Below are 23,939 nucleotides of genomic sequence, written 5' to 3'. Positions count from 1 at the left end.
GGTGTCCTGCAGGAATCTCACTTTGAACCGTTGCAGGACCTCTCTCTATCTCTTCTTTCTTGGAAGGTGGTTTTTCTTGTCGCTATTACTTCGATCAGACGAGTGACGGAGTTGGCTGCCCTTTCCTGCCGAACACCATTCCTTACATTCCACCAAGACAAAGTGGTTCTCAGACAGTCCCCTACCTTCCTTCCCAAGGTGGTGTCTTCCTACCACCTAAACGAGGATATTGACTTCCACCGTTTTGTCCTGCTCCGATGCACTGCGTGGTGAAGGCCCTTCACTCCCTGGATCTTGTCAGGGCTCTCAGGAACTACGTGTCTAGGACTGCACCTTTTCGACAGACGGAAGCTCTGTTCATGCTCCCGGCAGGACACCGGAAGGGACTGGCTGCTTCTAAGTCGACAATCGCCAGATGGATTCGGTCGACTAATCAAGAGGCTATCCCAGTGGGTCTTAGGGCACACTCCACTCGGTTGGTGGGTGCTTCCTGGGCCATTCGGAATCAAGCGTCTGCAGAGCAAGTTTGCAAAGCTGCGACCTGGTCTAGCCTGCACACTTTCTCAAAGCATTACAATGTCCATACTCAGGCATCTGCAGATGCAAGCCTGGGTAGACGTATTCTGCAGGCAGCGGTAGTGCACCTGTAGACAGCAGGTTCCATGAGTTTACACTGTTATGTTATTTCCCACCCAGGGACTGCTTTTGGACGTCCCACGGTCCTGTGTCCCCCAATGTGGCGATGAAGAAATTGGGATTTTTGTGTACTCACCGTAAAATCCTTTTCTCCGAGCCACTAATTGGGGGACACAGCACCCACCCTTTTTTGACCTGTTGCCTATGATGAGTGTTTTTAGTCTCTGACATGTTGTATCTACGGTTAATTTTTGTTAATCTACTGCTTTGTTACTGAACTGGTATTATCCGGAGCCAGTGGGTGGTGTATACTGCAGAGGAGGAGCTAGCCTTTTTTGTATTTACTTAGTGTCAGCCTCCTAGTGGCAGCAGCATACACTCACGGTCCTGTGTCCCCCAATAAGCGGCTCGGAGAAAAGGATTTTACGGTGAGTACACAAAAATCCCTATTTTTTAATCTGCAAAAGCATCTCCTATTGATGAATGTATTAACCTTTTGCCTTCACTTCCTTTTGCCTTAGACGTAGAGAAAGGCATGCAAAAACTATTGATATCGCACAGGAAGAAGTGTTAACCTGCCTTGGAATCCACCTCTATGAGAGGCTCCACCGGATCTGGCAGAAACTACGAGCTGAAGAGCAAACATGGCAGTTGCTTTTCTACCTTGGAGTTGATGCACTACGCAAAAGCTTTGAGGTAAATAAAATGCTGAAAAAACCGTAGGGCCAAAAATGGGGATTAGAGCCGAAGTAGGCACTCTGAGACCTCTGGCATGCATTGCATTGTGCCACTTAAGTGGAAGCCGTCACTCTTGTGTCAAGCACGGACTGACAGCTACCCTTGTGTTGTAGACCAAAAACCTTTTATAGCACCAAAAATATATTGATGATCTGTAGCACCATACACAATCCAAGGACTGGTGGGGCTGTTTATAGTGGGGGAATAGATTTTCTTTTGAAAAATCTCAGGACAGTGCCTTCCAAAATGTTAAATTCCATTCATCTACAGTTTTCTATTATTAGGCTTCATGTGTTCATTTGTAAAGTCTGAATGAATGTAGAGAGGGGGGGGGGGGGGGCGGGCTTGCTCTTCAAATCATTTCACTAACTTATTGTTAGGTTTTAGTACACTAATGTTTCAATTTCTATTTTGCAGATGGCTGTAGAAAAGGTTCAGGGAATCAGTAGGCTAGAACAGTTGTGCGAGGAATTTTTGGAAGAGGAGAGAGTGCATGAGCTCAAGCAGGAAAGGAAACGTCAAAAGAAGAAAAATAGGAGAAAAAATAAATGTGTTTGTGCTATACCAGCATCAGCAGACATCAAAGAATTGACAGTTGAAAGTGAAAAAGATGTGAGTAATTATGTACGAAAATATATAACGCACAGTTCTAAGATGTTTTCAAACCTTGTTGAAGGCATTCCTCTATTTTACGCTTTTTGGCAGCAGAGCGATTCTTTTGTCTTTCCCAAATTGCTTGAAACCTGTGGCTGCTTAATAACTTGGAACATCCTTCTTAAAGCGAACCTGTCATCACAATTTTGCAAAGTAATCTACAGGCATTGTCAGTTTGGTGCCATTTTACTGATTAAAATGGTTGATGAAATCAGTCTTGTGGATGTTGTTTAATCTGTATTTGCAGTTTTCAGTTAATGAGATTCTCGTGCTTCTTGGTGGCTTGTGGGCTTGTCTTTGAGGTTCTCTGTTCACAAATTCATCCTTATGGCCTTATGACATGTCACTGATCCTTCTGTGACCAGCCTCCTATTTTACATAAGGCATATAATAGCGTTTTCTTTGGAGGAAAAGAAAATTACTTAAAGCAAAATGGTGGCGGCGCATGCGCAGTACCATTTATCACTCACCGATGGATGCTACAGCGCATGCGCCACCACCATCTTGCTTTAGCCAATTTATTTAGGGTGTTCCAACAAAATGGCAGCGCATGCGCAGTAACATCAATCGTTTATTTTGTTGGACCCCCAAAAAAACTTGATTTCCTCAACCAAGGTATCATGTTAGTCAGTGTAATGGCGCCAACCTTACTATGCCTGTAGTTTACTTTGCAAAATCCTGATGACGGGTTCGCTTTAAACCTGGGACAAAAAGGGGATCTGGTTTTCTAGGTCAGAAGTGGGATCCACATCCATCAGACATAGCATATCCTGTGAATTTACAGTACCATGTCTGATATGGTAATACCCTTAAAGGCAGTCTGACAGCACAAAATGGTTGTTCAACCCAAGCATAGGTGCTTGTTGCACCCTTTAAAGGGATCCTCTGAGAAAGAGATTAAATATTATCCTTCATATAATCCGGTCTGCAGCCTGTAGTGACACGTGACAGTTTGAAGACCTACAGCACCACAGATGTTTCTCATTTGACGAGCTGTGTAACCCATACCTCAGTCGGTGGCCAGGAGCACAGTTGTGATGTGTGTAAACATGTATTTTAACCAAGGTTATGGTCAGTGAGGAGATCTCCAGCTTCATCCTTCTCGTCCATTAATCGGATAGCAATGCACAGAGACTGACTGCAACCACCTGGAAAACAAACATTGAGGAAAGTGAAGCTGGAGATAACTGTCTTTCTCCTTCACCTCATTGGGGGACACAGACCATGGGTGTATGCTGCTGACACCAGGAGGCTGACACTAAGTGATACAAAGAAAGTTAGCTCCTCCCCTGCAGTATACACCCTCCTGCTGGCTCCCATCTAACCAGTTCTTGCTTAGTGTCCGTAGGAGGCACACGGACAGGTCTGCTATTCAGACCCAGAACTCTTTATCTTTTTACCTTTTACAACGGACGAATGGGGCGACGGATTCGTTCATGTTCGATCTCCCCGAACCAACAACAGGCGAGCACGGGAGTGTTACCTCTCCGTATCCTCTCCTGCGATGTGGCAAGCCACTGCCTGAGCTGATTATAGGGGCGACGGGCCCCTTCAAGGGCACCGATCTCCCCCCTCCCTAAGGCTAGGGTCACATTGCGTTAGTGCAACCCGTTTAGCGCTAGCGGGTTGCGCTAACGCAATGTTTTTACTGTGGCCGCGTCCCGGGGTCGCGGTAACGTCCCCGCTCTCGCAGATCCCCGATCTGCGAGAGCGGGGAACGGACCGCGGACGCGCCTCGGACGCTGCAAGCAGCGTCCGCGGTGCGCCAGGAAACACCGGCGCGTCGCTAGCGCATTCCGAACATGGCACGCGCTAGTGCTGCGCGTTCCCATTGCCGTGAATGGACGCGCTAACGGACGCGTTGCACGGCGTTAATTTCACCGTGCAACGCTGTCCGTTAAGCGCGTTCCCATAATGCAATGGGAACCCAGCCTTATCAGACGAGCACTGGAGTGTCACCTCCAGTATCCTCTTCTGCAGCCAGGCCTATTGCCGGACATGCAGCCCTGCCCACCAGGTTTTACCCTCGGCTGTACAGAGGCACCTTCCAGCGTGGCGTCCGAGCAGCCCCCACTGCACCACCACTATTAACCCCTTCCTGACCTTTGACGCCACGTAGGTGTCATGAAAGTCGGTGCCAATCCGACCCATGACGCCTATGTGGCGTCATGGAAAGATCGTGTCCCTGCAGATCGGGTGAAAGGGTTAACTCCCATTTCACCCGATCTGCAGGGACAGGGGGAGTGGTAGTACAGCCCAGGGGGGGTGGCTTCACCCCCCGTGGCTACGATCGCTCTGATTGGCAGTTTCACTTTTAACAGCCAATCAGAGCGATTTGTAATATTTCAACTATTAAAACTGGTGAAATATTACAATCAACCAAATACCCTGTTTTTTACATTTTTTACTAGCACTTGCGGATCACTGCAATTTTTTTCAAACTGAGTGTTTTTGGTTTTACTACTTTCTTTTGTGTCTTCTTGAAATATTACAATCCAGCCATGGCCGATGCTGCAATATCATCGGCCATGGCTGGAAACACTGATGTGCCCCCACCCCACCGATAGCCCCCCAAGCCACCGATCTGTCCTGTACACAATGCCCCGCTCCCCTCCGTCCTCCTGTCCGCTCCCCCCGTGCTCTTGTCCGCTCCCCCTGTGCATCCGATCCAACCCCCCTGCACTCCGATCCGTCCCCCCGTGCTCCGATCCATCCCCCATGCTCCGATCCACCCCCCCCCCCCCCCCCCCCGTGCTCTTATACCCCAAACCCCCCCCGCGCTCCGCGGATTTACCACGGTTATTCTGAGCATTTCACTGCAGTTTTACAACTGCGATTTTCTATTGGGGCAGTTGTAAAACCACTGCGGAATCCGCAGAAAGAAGTGACATGCTGCGGAATGTAAACCGCTGCGTTTCTGTGCAGTTTTTCTGCAGCATGTGTACAGCGATTTTTGTTTCCCATAGGTTTACATTGAACTGTAAACTCATGGGAAACTGCTGCGTTTTCCGCTGCGTTTTCCGCTGCGTTTTCCGCAGCGTTTTCCACAGCGTGTGCACATACCTTTAGAATTAGGCTATGTGCACACGGTGCGGATTTGGCTGCGGATCCGCAGTGGATTGGCCGCTGCGGATTCGCTGCAGTGTTCCATCAGGTTTACAGTACCATGTAAACCTATGGAAAACCAAATCCGCTGTGCCCATGGTGCGGAAAATACCGCGCGGAAATGCTGCGTTGTATTTTCCGCAGCATGTCAATTCTTTGTGCGGATTCCGCAGCGTTTTACACCTGTTCCTCAATAGGAATCCACAGGTGAAATTCGCACAAAAAACACTGGAAATCCGCGGTAAATCCGCAGGTAAAACGCAGTGCCTTTTACCCGCGGATTGTTCAAAAATGATGCTGAAAAATCTCACACAAATCCGCAACGTGGGCACATAGCCTTAGGGTTAGAGTTGGAATTAGGGTTGTGGTTAGGGTTGTGATTAGGGTTATGGCTACAGTTGGGATTAGGGTTAGGGGTGTGGGGGGGTTAGTGTTGGAGGTAGAATTGAGGGGTTTCCACTGTTTAGGCACATCAGGGGTCTCCAAACGCAACATGGCGCCACCATTGATTCCAGCCAATCTTGTATTCAAAAAGTCAAATGGTGCTCCCTCACTTCTGAGCCCCGACGTGCGCCCAAACAGTGGTTTACCCCCACATATGGGGAACCAGCATACTCAGGACAAACTGCGCAACAATTACTGGGGTCCAATTTCTCCTGTTACCCTTGGGAAAATAAAAAAATGCTTGCTAAAACATCATTTTTGAGGAAAGAAAAAGGATTTTTTATTTTCACGGCTCTGCGTTGCAAACGTCTGTGAAGCACTTGGGGGTTCAAAGTGCTCACCACATATCTAGATAAGTTCCTTGGGGGGCTCTAGTTTCTAAAATTGGGTCACTTGTGGGGGAGCTCCAATGTTTAGGCACACAGGGACTCTCCAAACGCGACATGGTGTCCGCTAACGATGGAGATAATTTTTCATTCAAAAAGTCAAATGGCACTCCTTCCCTTCCGAGCCTTACCATGTGCCCAAACAGTGGTTTACCCCCACATGTGAGGTATCGGTGTACTCAGGAGAAATTGCCCAACAGATTTTAGGATCCATTTTATCCTGTTGCCCATGTGAAAATGAAAAAATTGAGGCTAAAAGAATTTTTGTGAAAAAAAAAAGTACTTTTTCATTTTTACGGATCAATTTGTGGAGCACCTGGGGGTTCAAAGTGCTCACTATGCATCTAGATAAGTTCCTTGGGGCTTCTAGTTTCCAAAATGGGGTCACTTGTGGGGTAGCTCCAATTTTTAGGCACACGGGGGCTCTCCAAACGTGACATGGTGTCCGCTAAAGAGTGGAGCCAATTTTTCATTCAAAAAGTCAAATGGCGCTCCTTCCCTTCCAAGCCCTGCCGTGCGCCCAAACTGTGGTTTACCCCCACATATGAGGTATCAGCGTACTCAGGACAAATTGGACAACAACTTTTGTGGTTCAGTTTCTCCTTTTACCATTGGGAAAATAAAAAAATTGTTGCTAAAAGATAATTTTTGTGACTAAAAAGTTAAATGTTCATTTTTTCCTTCCATGTTGCTTCTGCTGCTGTGAAGCACCTGAAGGGTTAATAAACTTCTTGAATGTGGTTTTGTGCACCTTGAGGGGTGTAGTTTTTAGAATGGTGTCACTTTTGGGTATTTTCAGCCATATAGACCCCTCAAACTGACTTCAAATGTGAGGTGGTCCCTAAAAAAAATGGTTTTGTAAATTTTGTTGTAAAAATGAGAAATCGCTGGTCAAATTTTAACCCTTATAACTTCCTAGCAAAAAAAAATGTTGTTTCCAAAATTGTGCTGATGTAAAGTAGACATGTGGGAAATGTTATTTATTAACTATTTTGTGTCACATAACTCTCTGGTTTAACAGAATAAAAATTCAAAATGTGAAAATTGCGAAATTTTCTAAATTTTCGCCAAATTTCCGTTTTTATCACAAATAAACGCAGAATTTATTGACCTAAATTTACCACTAACATGAAGCACAATATGTCACGAAAAAACAAACTCAGAACCGCTAGGATTCGTTGAAGCGTTCCTGAATTATTACCTCATAAAGGGACACTGGTCAGAATTGCAAAAAACGGCCAGGTCATTTAAGGTCAAAATAGGCTGGGTCATCAAGGGGTTAAGAGCGGATGGTACAAGGAGGCGGACGGTTCCTCTCCACCTCCAAAGGGACGATGGATTGAGGACTTTTCTTACCCCTGCACCGTCCAAACGGCAGCAACAGCACAGGATCCTTTCTCTACCTTTCTGACCTGCTGAACAAAGCTGCATACTGGGGTAAGTGCCGGGACTCGAGTGGTTGGAGGGCTCTGCGCATCCGGCGGCTTTTTTCCCTTCGCTGCTGGCTGGCTTAAAAAATTTAGCCCCCGGCTTCGGGTTTGTGTAGGCCGCAACCCGGAACTCTGCCCATGCTAGGCCGCGCTTCAGGCTCCGCCCCCCTTATTCAGGCGCCTCTCATTCAGGACGAGAACTCTATTCTCGGCGGCCATCTTAATCCTGCCATCTCCGGACACGAGCTCATCCGGAAGTGGCTGCTGCATCGCATCGGCGGTATTCAGCGCTGAAGCCAGCGCTATTCCAGACGGGGGACTCAGAATCTCGGTAAGGAGAATCCCTCCCCTCCCCTCCCCCGCTCGCACCCAGCTTTCCCTGGCTTTGTTAAAACACATGACCAGCATTCCCTAGTCTTAAAAGTTCCCTAGTTTAAAAGGGGCACATTACCAGCATTCTCTGCTCTGCCAGAAGCCGGGCACCTTTCCCAGAGTACTTAACAAATTAGCTCAGGAGCCCACCGCCGATCCCGACTCTTCCCAGAGTACCTAGTTCCTCTTAAGGGGCTTCACCTCTGGCGTAATCCTTGAAAAATGCCCAGGTCTTAAAGGCACATGACCAGTATGCCCTGGTCTTAAAGGCACATGACCAGTATGCCCTGGTCTTAAAGGCACATGACCAGTATGCCCTGGTCTTAAAGGCACATGACCAGTATGCCCTGGTCTTAAAGGCACATGACCAGTATGCCCTGGTCTTAAAGGCACATGACCAGTATGCCCTGGTCTTAAAGGCACATGACCAGTATGCCATGGTCTTAAAGGCACATGACCAGTATGCCCTGGTCTTAAAGGGAACCTGTCACCTGAATTTGGTGGGACTGGTTTTGGGTCATATGGGCGGAGTTTTCGGGTGTTCGTTTCACCCTTTCCTTACCCGCTGGCTGCATGCTGGCTGCAATATTGGATTGAAGTTCATTCTCTGTCCTCCATAGTACACACCTGCACAAGGCAAGATTGCTTTGCGCAGGCGTGTACTATGGAGGACAGAGAATGAACTTCAATCCAATATTGCAGCCAGCGGGTAAGGAAAGGGTGAAACGAACACCCGAAAACTCCGCCCATATGACCCAAAACCAGTCCCGCCAAATTCAGGTGACAGAGTCCCTTTAAACGAACATGACCAGTATGCCCTGGTCTTAAAGGCACGTGACCAGTAGGCCCCTGGTTCTTAAAGGCACATGACCAGTATGCCCTGCTTTTAAAGGCACATGAACAGTATGCCCTCCTCCTAAAGGCACAAGACCAGTATTCCCTGGTCTTAAAGGCACGACCAGTATTCCCTAGTCTTAAAGGCGCATGACCATTATTTACTGGTCTTAAGAGCACATCATCAATCCGAAGCTGGTCACCCTAACTGAGCTCTGGAGCCTTCCGCCGCTGATTCCAGTTTATCTCAGAGTACATAGTCCCCCTCAGTGGACTTTGTCACTAACCGCAACCCATGGTTTCTCTGACCAAGAGATTGAATCCCTCTGTGTACCCTCTGTGGCTTGGAGTGCTGCAGGACCGATATACATGGTCCCTCTCCTACATGGGAGCCGTCGGCTAGCAGGGGCCACAAGTACTCTAGAAAAACGTACAGGCGTCTAGAAAACGGAAGTTTACATTTCCTGATCTCTCCCCTATGATTTGTTGAGAACAACGCTGAATATGGATCGGATATTGCCTTGGATTGCCAGAGCTTCAGAAAAAGAGGGACTCTCCTATTTATACCATCAACCCCCCCCCCCCACACACACACACCTTCAACAGACGAGCACATGCAGTGTCGCCTCCATGTATCCTCTTCTGCATCCAGGCCTAACGCCAGACAACCTGCCCTGTCCACCCAGGGACCTCAACTCTGGGGATGTACAGAGGCACACATTTTTGGCGTCCGAGCACCCCCCTTTGTATCACCACTATTTAGCGGATGATGCAAGAAAGCGGACGATTCCTCTCCACGTCCCTGTTAAGAGGATGGTGAATTGAGGGTTCCTAATTTTCTTCTCTGCGCGACTATGGCAAGAGACCTGCTGGTTGCAGCCCCGCGTTCTGCCACTTAGGCAGACTAACCGGGTAGAATTTCTTGTGGTATACCTACCAGTATCCCTGCCCGATGTATCAGCAATTAAAATACCACAGACGGTCGGATAGCAAATCTGGTTCGTTCCGTCTTGTGGTTTCAGGTTCAACGCCCTACCCTTCCTTAGCCACCACATGGGTTGCTTGACCAATAGTCTCCTGGTCAGAGACCTTAACTACTTCGATTCACACAAGTAGCCTTTCCCCGAAGACCATATAGCTGGCCAATCAAATCTTCTGAGCGGGAGACTAACAAGGGATCGTCAACCAGCAGTGGAAGCGTTGTCCAGGACAGTCTAGATCTAAGGGATCTTGGTTCCAAAAAGGAGGGTATGAAAAGTAAGACCATTCCTGGACCTCAAACTTCTAACAACCTTTGACAAGGTCCTCCTTTTTTCAGATGGAGTTCCTCCGCTCAGCCATTACTTCAACAGACCTCACATTTCTATTTTTCCCCTCTACAATAATCTCTTCGCCTTTCCATTCGCGAACAGCATTCTCAAGTCACGACCTTGCTACCGCACCAGAGTGGTCGCAAGGGTCATGGCGGTTGTCATGTGCTTCTTGCACCCTAGAAGCATGGTCATCCTGCCCTATTTGGTTGACTTTCTAGCCGCTTTTCAAGGACTACGCTGAGTCGTCTATATCACTTGCAATACCCTCTCACTTGGGCTAGCAGCTAAACTCAGACAAGTTTTTTCCTCATTCCCAGCCCAGCAGATCCTTTTTTTGAGGATGATCTGCACAAGAAGGATGGTAATTCTCTCTTGAGTCAAGGTCATGGCCCTTCGACAGGGAGCTCGTGCACTTGATCACTCATTCCCTCGGTTCATTCAATTCGCTAGGAGGGTTCTGAGGAAAAACACGTCAATGGAAGCAGTTTCTTTCGCTCCGCTCTTTTTCAGCAAGCCAATCAGGCTTTCAAAGGGGTAGTCTCTGAGCTCCTTCCTCATCCAAAGCCTTCTCCTGGTCCAATGGTTATTAGGGAATACCAATGCCAGTCTTCTTCTCCCGATCATTGCTCTGGGGATCGGTACGGCTAATCCTACAGCAGGTCCACTGCCTTTAGGCGGGTCAACCATCCGTCTTCAATTGGATAATGCCACGGCTGTGCCATACGTCAACCATCTACCAAGTACCCACAGTCAAGCGCCATGGCCGAGGTACCTCGCACTTTCTGATGGGCCGAGATCTATCTTTCGGTGATCTCAACAGTACATATCCCTGGAGTAGAACACTGGGCGGCTGACATATTCAGCTGTCAGAGTTTCTCCTCAAGTGAGTGGGAACTTCACTCGGAAGTCTTCCATCAGATCTGCCTTCACTGGAGTACTCCAGATGTAGGTCGGATGGCGTCCAAGCTGAACGCCAATGTACTCCAGTTCATGGTTTGGCCTCGAGATCCAAGACCATCGCAGTGCATGCTCTGTTCTTCCATGGTACCAATTTCCATAACTCTTCCACTACGTCTGAGATCTTTTTGGAAGCAGGAAGGACCCCAGTTATCCTGGGAGACCCGCACTGACCATGTCAGGTTTTCTCACTTGCGGTACTAGTATTTTTCCGTCTTATTGCGACAAAACTCGAAATATGGACTTTCTCGCAGGGACCCTTCACCTGTAGTTCTTCCCTACCGCGTACCGTTAGATCTGTTGGACCTTAATGGTCCTGGGGATCTTACAGTAGACTCATTTTTTGATCCGGACAGACTTTACTATCAGGGAAGGTCACTCCCCTTTTTTCTCTGCGTTCTTGTCATCCTAATGAGTCTTCAGAGCTCGCCGCTCCGTTCTTTCAGACTTTTTTCCTTATTACCATCAAGGCAAGGTTGCCCTCAAGCCATCCCCTGCCCTCGTTGCCAAGGGGGTATTGTATTCCCACTGTTGCAGGGGCATCGTCCTCTCATCTCTTTCAGCTCCAGTCCACAAAACGGAATGGGTTCTCCATAATCTGGAAGAAGTGAGTGCTCTGAGTGGGTACGTATCAAGGACGGCGTCCTTCCGAAGGTTGGACACTTTACTTGGGCTTCTTGATGGTAAGTAGGCTTCCTGACGGTCACAGGAAGGGTTTAGCCGTTTCATCGGCCTTGTTAGCCTGGTGGATTCTCTTCTCCATCCAGGAGTCCTTCCGTGCTAGATGTCAGCCTATCTCCCTGTCTGAGGGCACTAGGCACCAGACGTCGGCAAGCACGACCGCAAGCTTGCGAATTCCTCCAGTCCGCATGCATTCTTGAAGCACTATAATTCACACACTTCCACAGATGTGAGTCTGGGCAGGCGGACTTTGCAGGCCGCGGTGGCGCACTTGTAAGTAGCGGCTACACGGCCTGATCTGATGTTGTCCCCACACAGGGAATGCTTTGGGACGTCCCATGGTCTGTGTCCCCCAATGAGGCGAAGGAGAAATAGGGATTTTTGTGTACTCACCGTAAAATCCTTTTCTCCGAGCCATTCATTGGGGGACACAGCTCCCTCCCTATTATTAGTTTGTGCTTGTTTTTATCATTTGATATGTTATACTCTCATAATGTGACATGCTATACGCTTATATGTTGTTATTGATCTCCTACTGCTTTTGCACCGAACTGGTTAGCTGGGAGCCAGCAGGAGGGTGTATACTGCAGGGGAGGAGCTAACTTTCTTTGTATCACTTAGTGTCAGCCTCCTGATGGCAGCAGCATACACCCATGGTCTGTGTCCCCCAATGAATGGCTCGGAGAAAAGGATTTTACGGTGAGTACACAAAAATCCCTATTTGTTCTCAGTGAGGCAGATATATATTTCTTCAGATATGACCGCTGTGCCCACAGCGACCAACTGAGGTATGTGTGATACAGGCCTTGTCAGTGGAGACAGACGTCTCTGGAGCTGCATGTCTTCAGTCTGCAGCCCATACTGGCACGTGATTAGGATGGGCTGCAGTCTTCTCTAATAACCATGACAAGTGATGAGTTTGACTAGGCTTGTTCACTCTTACAGCCATGTATATGTCGTAAGGCAAGCTTTGGAAACTGAGAAACCTTATATGGAGTAGAAAGGCTCAATGTGCTTGCGCCTTCACTCATTTGGAGCCTCTCAATGATTCAGCACTTATGGCTCATTTTTAAGAGCTGAACAAAATAACTTTTGTAATTATTGGTATTAAGCCACCAACATGAATGTGCATGTTATCAAGTAGATTGATGAAGTTGACAGCTGTATAGATGTTAGCGCTTTCACTTGTAACAGACTGAACACTTCTGGCACACTGTGTTAGCGCTCTTTCAGATGTCTGTTATAATCAGTCCGATGTTGATCTAAATGCATGGACTGGCAGCTGACTTGAGCATAACAGCTTCATAGAAATATATGAAGCTGTCATACTTGGGTCAGAAGATGTGCATTGTGATCCGGCGTTCGACCAATTATCAGACGTCTGAAAGAGCCTTTAGCTATATATACAAAATATGGCTATTTTAACTGCTTCTGGACCACCCAAAGACTTTAACCCATTTCTGACATCCATGTTATTCCATCCATGTGACCTGGGCCAATTTGACCTTGGACGGAATAGTACGTCTAAGAGATCGGCGCCAATCGCCGCCAGCTGTCAGCTGATTCTGACAGCTGACACCCGGCACTATGTGCCAGGAGCTGTCACAGACCGCTCCCGTCACTTTAGCCCCCAAAATACTGCTATCGAACACGATCGCAGCATTCTGGAAGCTGGCACGGGGGCTGACAGCCTCTCTGCCTTTGGATCGGAGACTTCGCGGCGTGACGCGGGCCCCCAATTTTTGCCATGGTGACCTGATGTCGTCATGACGATATTCAGGTCACCAGATCTAGGAAACTTGGTAATCATGCGCAGTGCATGATTACCAAGTCTCCCTGTCAGTGCAGCGCTGACAGCTTCTATGGCTTGCAGATGCTGCTTAATCTGCAAACTATAGAAGCCATCAGCCTGCAAAAAATGATTTTCCCATAGTGGGACAAAGTTTAAAAAAAAAAAAAAACATTTTTAAAATAATTGTTAAACTTTTTTTTTTTTGCAATAAAAAGCGTCTTTTAGTGTGTGACAGCAGCCAAACATAAACACCCGCTATAATGCCTCCTCCACACATACTGATATTTGCTGTACCGTAGATGTCCATGTCCGTGTGTGTGTAATACTTGCTGCACACGTGTGGCATGCGTGCCATACCACAAGGATGGGCACCAGGGAAGAAGCGTTACAGTAAGCGCTGTTCCCCAGCGCCGGGTGTTGAACTCGGCTCTCATCATTCTCCCCTGGTCTGCCGGCGATCGACACAAGCAGGGAAGAATCAATGTTCTTTTTTAAAAAAAAAAAAATAATAATTTATTTTTAAAGATTCCAAAAAATCTGTGAAGCACCTGAAGGGTTAATAAAATTCTTGAATGTGGTTTTGAGCACCTTGAGGAGTGCAGTTCTTAGAATGATGTCACTTTTGGGTATTTTCTTATTTTCTATCATATAGACCCATCAAAATGACTTCAAATGTGAGGTGGTCCCTTAAAAAAAAAAAAAAAAGTGTTGTAAAAATGAGAAGTCGCTGGTCATCTTTTAACCCTTAGGGTATGTGCGGAGACTCTCCTCCAGGCCCTGGGAACCATATTTGTGTTAACCCCTTCATGACCCAGCCTATTTTGACCTTAATGACCTGGCCGTTTTTTGCAATTCTGACCAGTGTCCCTTTATGAGGTAATAACTCAGGAACGCTTCAACGGATCCTAGCGGTACTGAGCATGTTTTTTTTCGTGACATATTGGGCTTCATGTTAGTGGTAAATTTAGAGGATCTGTTTATACCAAGGAAGGTGACGGGCACAAGGGGGCATTCTTTGCGTCTGGAGGAGAGAAGGTTTTTCCACCAACATAGAAGAGGATTCTTTACTGTTAGGGCAGTGAGAATCTGGAATTGCTTGCCTGAGGAGGTGGTGATGGCGAACTCAGTCGAGGGGTTCAAGAGAGGCCTGGATGTCTTCCTGGAGCAGAACAATATTGTATCATACAATTAGGTTCTGTAGAAGGACGTAGATCTGGGGATTTATTATGATGGAATATAGGCTGAACTGGATGGACAAATGTCTTTTTTCGGCCTTACTATGTTACTAAATTTAGGTCAATAAATTCTGCATTTATTTGTGATAAAAACGGAAATTTGGCGAAAATTTAGAAAATTTCGCAATTTTCACATTTTGAATTTTTATTCTGTTAAACCAGAGAGTTATGTGACACAAAATAGTTAATAAATAACTTTTCACACATGTATACTTTACATCAGCACAATTTTGGAAACAAAATTTTTTTTGCTAGGAAGTTATAAGGGTTAAAATTTGGCCAGCGATTTCTCATTTTTACAACAAAATTTACAAAACCATTTTTTTTAGGGACCACCTCACATTTGAAGTCAGTTTGAGGGGTCTATATGGCTGAAAATACCCAAAAGTGACACCATTCTAAAAACTGCACCCCTCAAGGTGCACAAAACCACATTCAAGAAGTGTATTAACCCTTCAGGTGCTTCACAGCAACAGAAGCAACATGGAAGGAAAAAATGAACATTTAACTTTTTAGTCACAAAAATGATCTTTTAGCAACAATTTTTTTATTTTCCCAATGGTAAAAGGAGAAACTGAACCACGAAAGTCGTTGTCCAATTTGTCCTGAGTACGCTGATACCTCATATGTTGGGGTAAACCACTGTTTGGGCGCACGGCAGGGCTTGGAAGGGAAGGAGCGCCATTTGACTTTTTGAATGGAAAATTAGCTCCAATTGTTAGCGGACACCATGTCGCATTTGGAGAGCCCCTGTGTGCCTAAACATTGCAGCTCCCCCACAAGTGACCCCATTTTGGAAACTAGACCCGCCAAGGAACTTATCTAGATGTGTGGTGAGCACTTTGAACCCCCAAGTGCTTCACAGAAGTTTATAACGCAGAGCCATGAAAATTTAAAAAAAACATTCTTTTCTCAAAAATGATTTTTTAGCCCGCAATTTTTTATTTTCCCAAGGGTAACAGGAGAAATTTGACCCCAAAAGTTGTTGTCCAGTTACTCCTGAGTACGCTGATACCCCATATGTGGGGGTAAACCACTGATTGGGCACATGCCGGGGTTCGGAAGTGAAGTAGTGACGTTTTGAAATGCAGACTTTGATGGAATGCTCTGCGGGCGTCACGTTGCGTTTGCAGAGCCCCTGATGTGGCTAAACAATAGAAACCCCCCCCCCCCCCACAAGTGACCCCAGTTTGGAAACTAGACCCCGAAAGGAACTTATCTAGATGTGTGGTGAGCACTTTGATCCCCCAAGTGCTTCACAGAAGTTTATAACGCAGAGCCGTGAAAATAATAAATACGTTTTCTTTCCTCAAAAATAATTATTTAGCCCAGAATTTTTTAATTTTCCCAAGGGTAATAGGAGAAATTTGACCCCAATATTTGTTGTCCAGTTTCTCCTGAGTACGGTGATACCCCATATGTGGGGGTAAACTACTGTTTGGGCACACGTCGGGGCTCAGAAGAGAAGTAGTGACTTTTGAAATGCAGACATTGATGGAATGGTCTGCGGGCGTCACGTTGCGTTTGCAGAGCCCCTGGTGTGCCTAAACAGTAGAAACCCCCCACAAGTGACCCCATTTTGGAAACTAGACCCCCCAAGGAACTTATCTAGATATGTGGTGAGCACTTTGAACCCCCAAGTGCTTCACAGACGTTTACAACGCAGAGCCGTGAAAATAAAAAATCATGCTCCAATAGAAAATCGCAGTTGTAAAACCGCAGTGAAATGCGCAGAAAAACCGCGGTAAATCCGCCATAAATCCACAGCGGTTTAGCACTGCGGATTTATCAAATCCGCTGCGGAAAAATCCGCAGAGGACCAGAATACGTGTGCACATACCGAAACCCTAACCCTAGTTCTAACCCCAACCTTAGTGGAAAAAAAAACGTATTTATTTTATTATTGTCCCTACCTATGGGGTGAAAACTGGGGGGGATCATTTACTATTATTTTTATTTTGATCACTGTGATAGGTTTTATCACAGTGATTAAAATGCACATTGGAAAGAATCTGCCGGCCGGCAGATTCGGCGGGCACACTGCGCATGCACCCGCCATTTTGGAAGATGCGGCGCCCATGGAGAAGACGGACGAACCCCGGGAGGCTCGTTAAGTATGATGGGGTGGGGGGAGCACGGGGGGTGGATCGGAGCATGGGGGGTGGATAGGAGCGCGGGGGGGTGGATCGGAGCATGGGGGGGTGGATTGGAGCACGAGGGGGTGGATTGGAGCACGGGTGGTGGATTGGAGCACGGGGGGTGGATCGGAGTGCAGGGGGGTGGGATTGGAGCATGGGGGGAGCGGACAGGAGGACGGAGGGGAGCGGAGCAGTGTACAGGACTGATTGGAGGACTGAGGGGCGATCGGTGGGGTGTGGGGGGGCAGACTAGTGTTTCCAGGCCGATGATATTGCAGCATCGGCCATGGCTGGAATGTAATATTTCACCAGTTTTAATAGATGAAATATTACAAATCGCTCTGATTGGCTGTTGAAAGTGAAACTGCCAATCAGAGCGATCGTAGCCACGGGGGGGGGGGGGGGGGGGGAAGGAGCCTACCACTCCCCCTGTCCCAATCTGAAATTAGAGTTAACCCTTTCACCCGATCTGCAGGGACGCAATCTTTCCATGACGCCACATAGGCGTCATGGGTCGGATTGGCACCTCTCAGCGCTGCACGCGGCCATCCGGTCTCAGGGTTGCTATGCGAGCAGGGCCTGCGATGACGTCGCGGTCACATGACCGTGAAGTCATGAAGGTCCTTCTCGCATATCATCTTTGGCACCGGACCGCCGCGTGCAGCCCCGAGGAGATCGTGACGTCAAGGTGAGTATAACCATTTTTTTTTTTATTATTTTTAACATTACTATTGATGCTGCATATGCAGCATCAATAGTAAAACAAGTGCAGGAGTAACCCGCAGCGAAAACCGCAAGACAAACCGTGATAAATCTGCAGGGATAACTGCAGCGGTTTTGCCCTGCAGATGTATCAAATCCGCTGTGGGAGAACCCGCAGAGGACCCTGCCTACGTGTGCACATAGCCTTATAACTTCTAACAAAAAAAAATGTTGGTTCCAAAATTTTGCTGATGTAAAGTAGACATGTGGGAAATGTTACTTAAGTCTTTTGTGTGACATATCTCTGTGATTTAAGGGCATGAGAATTCAAAGTTGGAAAACTGCAACATTTTCTAAATTTATTCGGACTCCCATGACTGCACCACGAGAGAGAGAGGATCTGCCCATTAGGAACAGGAAACCTACAGATACAAAAGGGCGGCACCTCTCCCACATATCAGTTGGTTTCCTGTTCCTAAAGGGACTGGATCCTACAGAAAAACCTTAGGAATCCCAGGCCGGCCTGCCAGTTCAGGTAGCGGGGGGGCCTCCTACCTCGGCTGGTGCGGAGTTCCTGAAATGCTCACGGTGGTCCTGGAAGTGCTGCACGGCGGTGGCATATCCAGCAGGGAGCGGTCACCAGGGGGGGGTGTCCTGTCTCCAGGGCCAGCGCGGGGTAAGTATTCCAGTCCCCCTCTCTCATGCGGTGCTGTATGGGGCTCTGTTGGGGCGGCGGTGTCATGGTGGTGCCTCCCGGGGGGTGTAGCTGGCTCTGTCGGCGTCCCACGTTGCTCGCAGCGCTGACAGGGAAGTGCTGCGGGTCGGGGTGACGTCGATGGGCGGAGCCAGCGGTTACTTCCAGGTCGCGTACTTCCAGTTTGCAGTAACTCCAAGATGGCGGCGCCCACCAGAAAATAACACGCCGCTCACCCTCAAGCCCTGGGACGGTCTCTTGCAGCTGGGGGGTGGATAATGTTCCGGAAGGAGCGCTGAGCAGATCTGCTGACCGGAGGAGGGGCTATATAATGGCGCTCCAGGTGTGTGTTCCTTGCTTCTGGCCTCCAGTTAAGGATGGAATCTGAGCAGGATCAGCAGCTTCTGCTGCTGGAAGAAGTATCACAGAAGCCCAAGGATGTGGAACACAGTAGAAGGATCAGTGGATCTGGCCGCAAAAGCTGCTCCAGACAGGGGTCTGGAGCATCAGCCAGAAAGGATCCCCCTCGTACTCCGGTATCTCTCTGGTTTTGGGCAACCACTGGTAAGTGATCTTCGAGAAAGTTCACCCAGTGACTGGTCTCCCCTCGTATGTTTTATTATAGGGGAAGAAGAGTGTCAGTAAAGCGAAACATGGGGAATGTGCCATCTGCGGGGTTCCCTTACCTGACTCATGCCCTAAAAAACTACGTGACCCCTGTGTCCAGCAGACTGTGAGGTCCTGGAAAGGGTGAGGGGATAGCAGCATAGATCTATATAGACTAGATTGCCTTGCTTGCCCCCTCAGCTAGCGGAAGAATCCTCTTCTATTGTGGCCAGCGTGAAAGAAATGGTCAGGATGGAGATTAAACAGTCCGTTAAAGACCTATCTCATGCAGGAAGCTCTAGGCAGAAAAGCCAATGGATAGCCGATTCGTCTGTGGACGAAGACAGGGGTGACATCTCCGGTGATCCGGCTGCATCATCCTCCTCTTCGGATGAAGACGCTGCCCGTGTCTGCTTACCCCTGGAAAGGATAGACAAATTAGTAAAAGCAGTCAAAGGAATTATGGGTATAACAGAACCCAAGCCTCAACTATCCAAAGAAGACATGATGATCAGTGGACTAGAACAAAAGAAACGCAGAGTTTTTCCTTTAAATGAAAAAATACAGCAACTTATCAACAGGGAGTGAAAAAAACGGAGAAAAAAGGTTTCTTGCCTCCAGCACAGAAGCATAGGTATCCCTTTGATGACCCAACAGTCAGCAATTGGGAAAAAGCCCCCAAGTTAGATGCAGCGATTGCCAAAGAAAACTAACCTCTCTCCCATTTGAGGATATGGGTTCCCTCAAAGACCCCCTGGACTGGAAGGCGGACACCTTTCTAAAGGGAACCTGGGAGATGGCAGCCGGCGCCTTAAGACCTGCGGTAGCTTCGACCTGTACTGCAAGGTCTATGATGGTTTGGCTGGACCAGTTAGAGACCCAGTTGAAGCAGGGGGCTTCTAGAGACTCTATACTAGCGGCGTTACCAGTGATTCAGGAGGGGGCGGCTTTCTTGTCAGACGCTTCCATTGATTCCGTTAAGTTGGCAGCTGGAGCAGCAGGGCTCTCCAATGCCGCTAGAAGAGCCCTATGGTTAAAGTGCTGGCCGGGGGATATGCAAGCAAGAGCAAAGCTCTGTGCTATCCCTTGCATGGGAGAATATTTATTTGGGCCCACCTTGGACGAACTCCTGGAGAAAGCAGGGGATGACAAAAAGAAATTTCCTAGTTTTATTTGGGTCATATCGTCATCCCTTCACCAAAAATGAAGTTCAATCAGGGAGGGAAGAGCACCTTTTCACCAGTCAGAGATCACTCCAGATGGGATGATAGAAGGAAACGAGGTACAGGATTCATGTTCCGCCGTTCTTCGAGAGAAAGAAAAAAACCAGACCAATGACTAGAAAGACCAGTGGGGTGGGGGGGGGGGGGGGGAGATTGTTAGGGTACCGTCACACAGTGGCATTTTGATCGCTACGACGGCACGATTCGTGACGTTCCAGCGATATAGTTACGATCTCGCAGTGTCTGACACGCTCCTGCGATCAGGGACCCCGCTGAGAATCGTACGTCGTAGCAGATAGTTTGAAACTTTCTTTCGTCGTCTAGTGTCCCGCTGTGGCGGCATGATCGCATGGTGTAACAAAGGTGTGCACGATATTGTATACGATGTGCGCATAGTAACCAACGGCTTCTACATCGCACATACGTCATGAAATTATCGCTCCAGCGTCGTACATTGCAAAGTGTGACAGCAGTCTACGACGCTGTAGCGATATTGTTACGATGCTGGAGCGTCGCGGATCGTGCCGTCGTAGCGATCAAAATGCCACTGTGTGACGGTACCCTTACACTTTACTGCAGACTGGTTAAAAATTACAAATAGTGTTTGGATACAAGACACTATTTCCCAGGGACTCAAACTAGAGTTCATTCATACCCCACGGGATAAATTTAAGTTAACCCCCTCACGTTCTTCTGCCTCTGAACAAGCTGCGTTAGAGGATGAAGTGATGACTCTCTGTTCTAAAAACGTCTTGATAGAGGTCCCACGCTCTGAGAGATGAAAAGGTTTTTACTCTCCCCTATTCTTGATTAAAAAACCTGACAAAACTTATAGGACTATTATAAATTTTAGAGGTCTCAATAGATTTTTGGTTAAGCATACTTTGAAAATGGAGTCCATCAACTCAACAATTAAAATGCTTTTTCACAACGGTTTCATGGTAGTAGTGGACATTAATAGATGCCTATTATCATGTACCCATTCATGCAGGTTTCGAAAAATACCTGAGAGTAGCGGTATTAGTGGGAGGAACGATTAGACATCTTCAGTACAGAGCACTTCCCTTTGGCATAACTTCGGCCCCCAGGGTATTTACAAAAATAATTCGCTGAGGTCATGGCACATTTGAGGGAATCAAATGTCCTTATAATTCCCTGTTTAGATGATTTCCTCGTCGTTGGAAATTCAGTACATCACTGCCTGTCACAGTTGGAAATAACTAAGACTAAATTGGAACGCCTAGGTTGGGTCATAAACTACGAAAAATCTAAGTTGCAGCCCCTAAACATTCAAAAAATGTTGGGGTTAATATTGGATTCGAAAACACAACAGTGTCTTCTCCCTATAGAGAAATTAGACCAAATTCAAAGTCATGTCTTAAAAGCGATTAATACACCCTCTATGACGCTTCGACAAGCCATGTCCCTACTCGGATCCCTTACGTCATGCATCCCAGCAGTTAAATGGGCGCAATTTCACACCAGATCCCTGCAAAAAGAAGTCTTGTTCCATGACAGAGTTTTGGGGGGCGCGTTAAATAAAAAATTAACGTTGGGATCAATAACATTAGAAACCCTTAGATGGTGGATAGATAAAGAAAATTTATCAGCGAGGGTTCCCTGGATAGTGGATATTACTCGGATGATAACCAGATGCTAGCTCTCCAGGGTGGGGAGCCTACATGGAGGACATGGTGGTCCAGGGGCAATGGGAACCCTTCACAACATCCTCATCCAATCAAAGGGAATTATTGGCGGTTGAATTAGCTGTTAAAAAATTCCTCATATATCTGCAGGGCCAGCACGTCCGAATCCTATCGGACAACCAAGTTGCAGTCACTTATATAAACCGTCAAGGGGGAACACGTTCCGAGGCCTTAATGTGGATCACGGATCATCTATTTCAAATAGCAGAGACAAATTTTCGATCTTTGACGGCGCTCCACATCAAAGGGAAAGAAAACGTAACAGCAGATTTCCTCAGCCGCAGTACACTAAAACAAGGAGAATAATCTCTAAACAAGGACGTTTTCAATCATATCGCCCGCAGATGGGGTCAGCCAGTGGTGGAACTGTTTGGCACCAGAGGCAACAAAAAAGTGGAAAGTTTCTGCTAACTGAACCCCAGAGAGAATCCCCTGGCGGTGGACGCGTTTCTAACAAAGTGGGATTTTCCACTGGCCTATGCTTTCCCACCGTTGAACCTGTTACCTCTAGTGGTGAGGAAAATCAGGGAAGACCGAGCCAAAGTCATTCTTATCGCCCCTTTCTGGCCCAGAAGAACCTGGTTCGCCTGGCTCAGGACAATGTCGGTGTCGGCTCCCTGGGTGTTGCCAGATTCCGGACTTGCTTTCTCAAGGGCTGCTCCGCCATCCACAAGTGTCAGCACTCCATTTAACGGCTTGGAGTTTGAGCGGTCATTATTAGAACATAGAGGCTTCTCTCCAAAATTGGTAGACACACTCCTGAAGAGTAGGAAGCTGATAACGAGAATTTACTCCAGAACCTGGAGGAAGTTCTTGTCCAGTTCAGATTTTAATATCCAGGAAGGAGTGCCGATACATCAAATCTTAGAGATTCTACAGAGAGGGCTAGAATTAAATCTCTCTACCAGTACCTTGAAAGTGCAGGTTTCAGCCCTGGGTGCCGTGTTTTCCTGCAATATTGCTAACAACTAAATGGTGGCAAGATTCATTAAGGCAGCCCATAGAACTAGACCATTACATAAAGACAGGATGGTTCCGTGGGATCTAAATTTAGTTCTTTCATCCCTAACGAAACCCCCTTTGAACCTCTACAAGAAGCCTCAATCAAATGTTGTCCCTCATGACAGCTTTTCTAGTGGCCATATCATCAGCTCGCAGAATAGGGGACATCCAAGCGCTTTCCAGACTGCCCCCATACACGGAATTCTTATCAGACAGAGTAATCCTTAAGGTACCGTCACACTTAGCGACGCTGCAGCGATACCGACAACGATCCGGATCGCTGCAGCGTCGCTGTTTGGTCGCTGGAGAGCTGTCACACAGACCGCTCTCCAGCGACCAACGATCCCAAGGTCCCCGGTAACCAGGGTAAACATCGGGTAACTAAGCGCAGGGCCGCGCTTAGTAACCCGATGTTTACCCTGGTTACCATCGTAAAAAACAAACAGTACATACTTACATTCAGCTGTCTGTCCCTTGCCGTCTGTTTGCTGCACTGACTGCTGGCCGCAAAGTGAAAGCAGAGCACAGCCACAGCGGTGAGTCACCGCTGTGTGACTCATCGCTGTGCTGTGCTTTCACTTTCACTTTGCGGCCAGCAGTCAGTGCAGGAAATAGACGGCAAGGGACAGACAGCTGAATGTAAGTATGTACTGTTTGTTTTTTTACGATGGTAACCAGGGTAAACATCGGGTTACTAAGCGCGGCCCTGCGCTTAGTTACCCGATGTTTACCCTGGTTACCAGTGAAGACATCGCTGAATCGGTGTCACACACACCGATTCAGCGATGTCTGCGGGGAGTCCAGCGACGAAATAAAGTTCTGGACTTTCTTCCCCGACCAGCGACAGCACAGCAGGGGCCTGATCGCTGCTGCCTGTCACACTGGACGATATCGCTAGCGAGGACGCTGCAACGTCACGGATCGCTAGCGATATCGTCTAGTGTGACGGTACCTTTAGGCCAGACTCTGCGTACTTGCCGAAGGTAGTAACAGTTTCATAGATCACAAGAGATAGTTCTACCATCATTAATACCTAATCCTTCTAATCCTAAAGAGGAAGAGCTTCATACACTGGACGTTAAAAGATGTCTTCTACAGTATATCTCAGTCACCAATGGTTGGAAAAGAGATAATGCACCATTTCTTTCCTTCCAAAGTTCTAGTAAAGGGGGTAGAGCATCGAAGTATACACTAGCTAAATGGATTAGGGAGGCTATCTCTCTCGCCTACACAGCAGGTGGGGGTCCAGCTCCTCAGAAACTGAAGGCACATTCCACCCGGGCCATGGCGT

At 47.6% G+C, this 23,939-nt stretch overlaps 1 protein-coding gene across 6 annotated transcripts in view; it reads left to right on the top strand.

Moving 5' to 3' along the window:
* The window catches only part of GGNBP2 (gametogenetin binding protein 2), a 288,037-nt gene that overhangs the window by 204,992 nt on the left and 59,106 nt on the right, over window positions 1-23,939 (top strand). For all 6 annotated transcript variants that reach the window (XM_069756544.1, XM_069756542.1, XM_069756543.1 and 3 more), the window contains 2 exons: window positions 1,158-1,332; window positions 1,792-1,986. In XM_069756544.1, the coding sequence (XP_069612645.1) occupies window positions 1,158-1,332; window positions 1,792-1,986 (370 nt within the window). The remainder of the gene's footprint in view (window positions 1-1,157; window positions 1,333-1,791; window positions 1,987-23,939) is intronic.

Source organism: Ranitomeya imitator, chromosome 3 (genome assembly GCF_032444005.1).
Source record: "Ranitomeya imitator isolate aRanImi1 chromosome 3, aRanImi1.pri, whole genome shotgun sequence".
NCBI classification, from domain to species: Eukaryota; Metazoa; Chordata; class Amphibia; order Anura; family Dendrobatidae; genus Ranitomeya; species Ranitomeya imitator.
The sequence above is the reverse complement of the archived record's forward strand: the minus strand, read 5'-3'. Positions and strand labels throughout refer to the sequence as shown.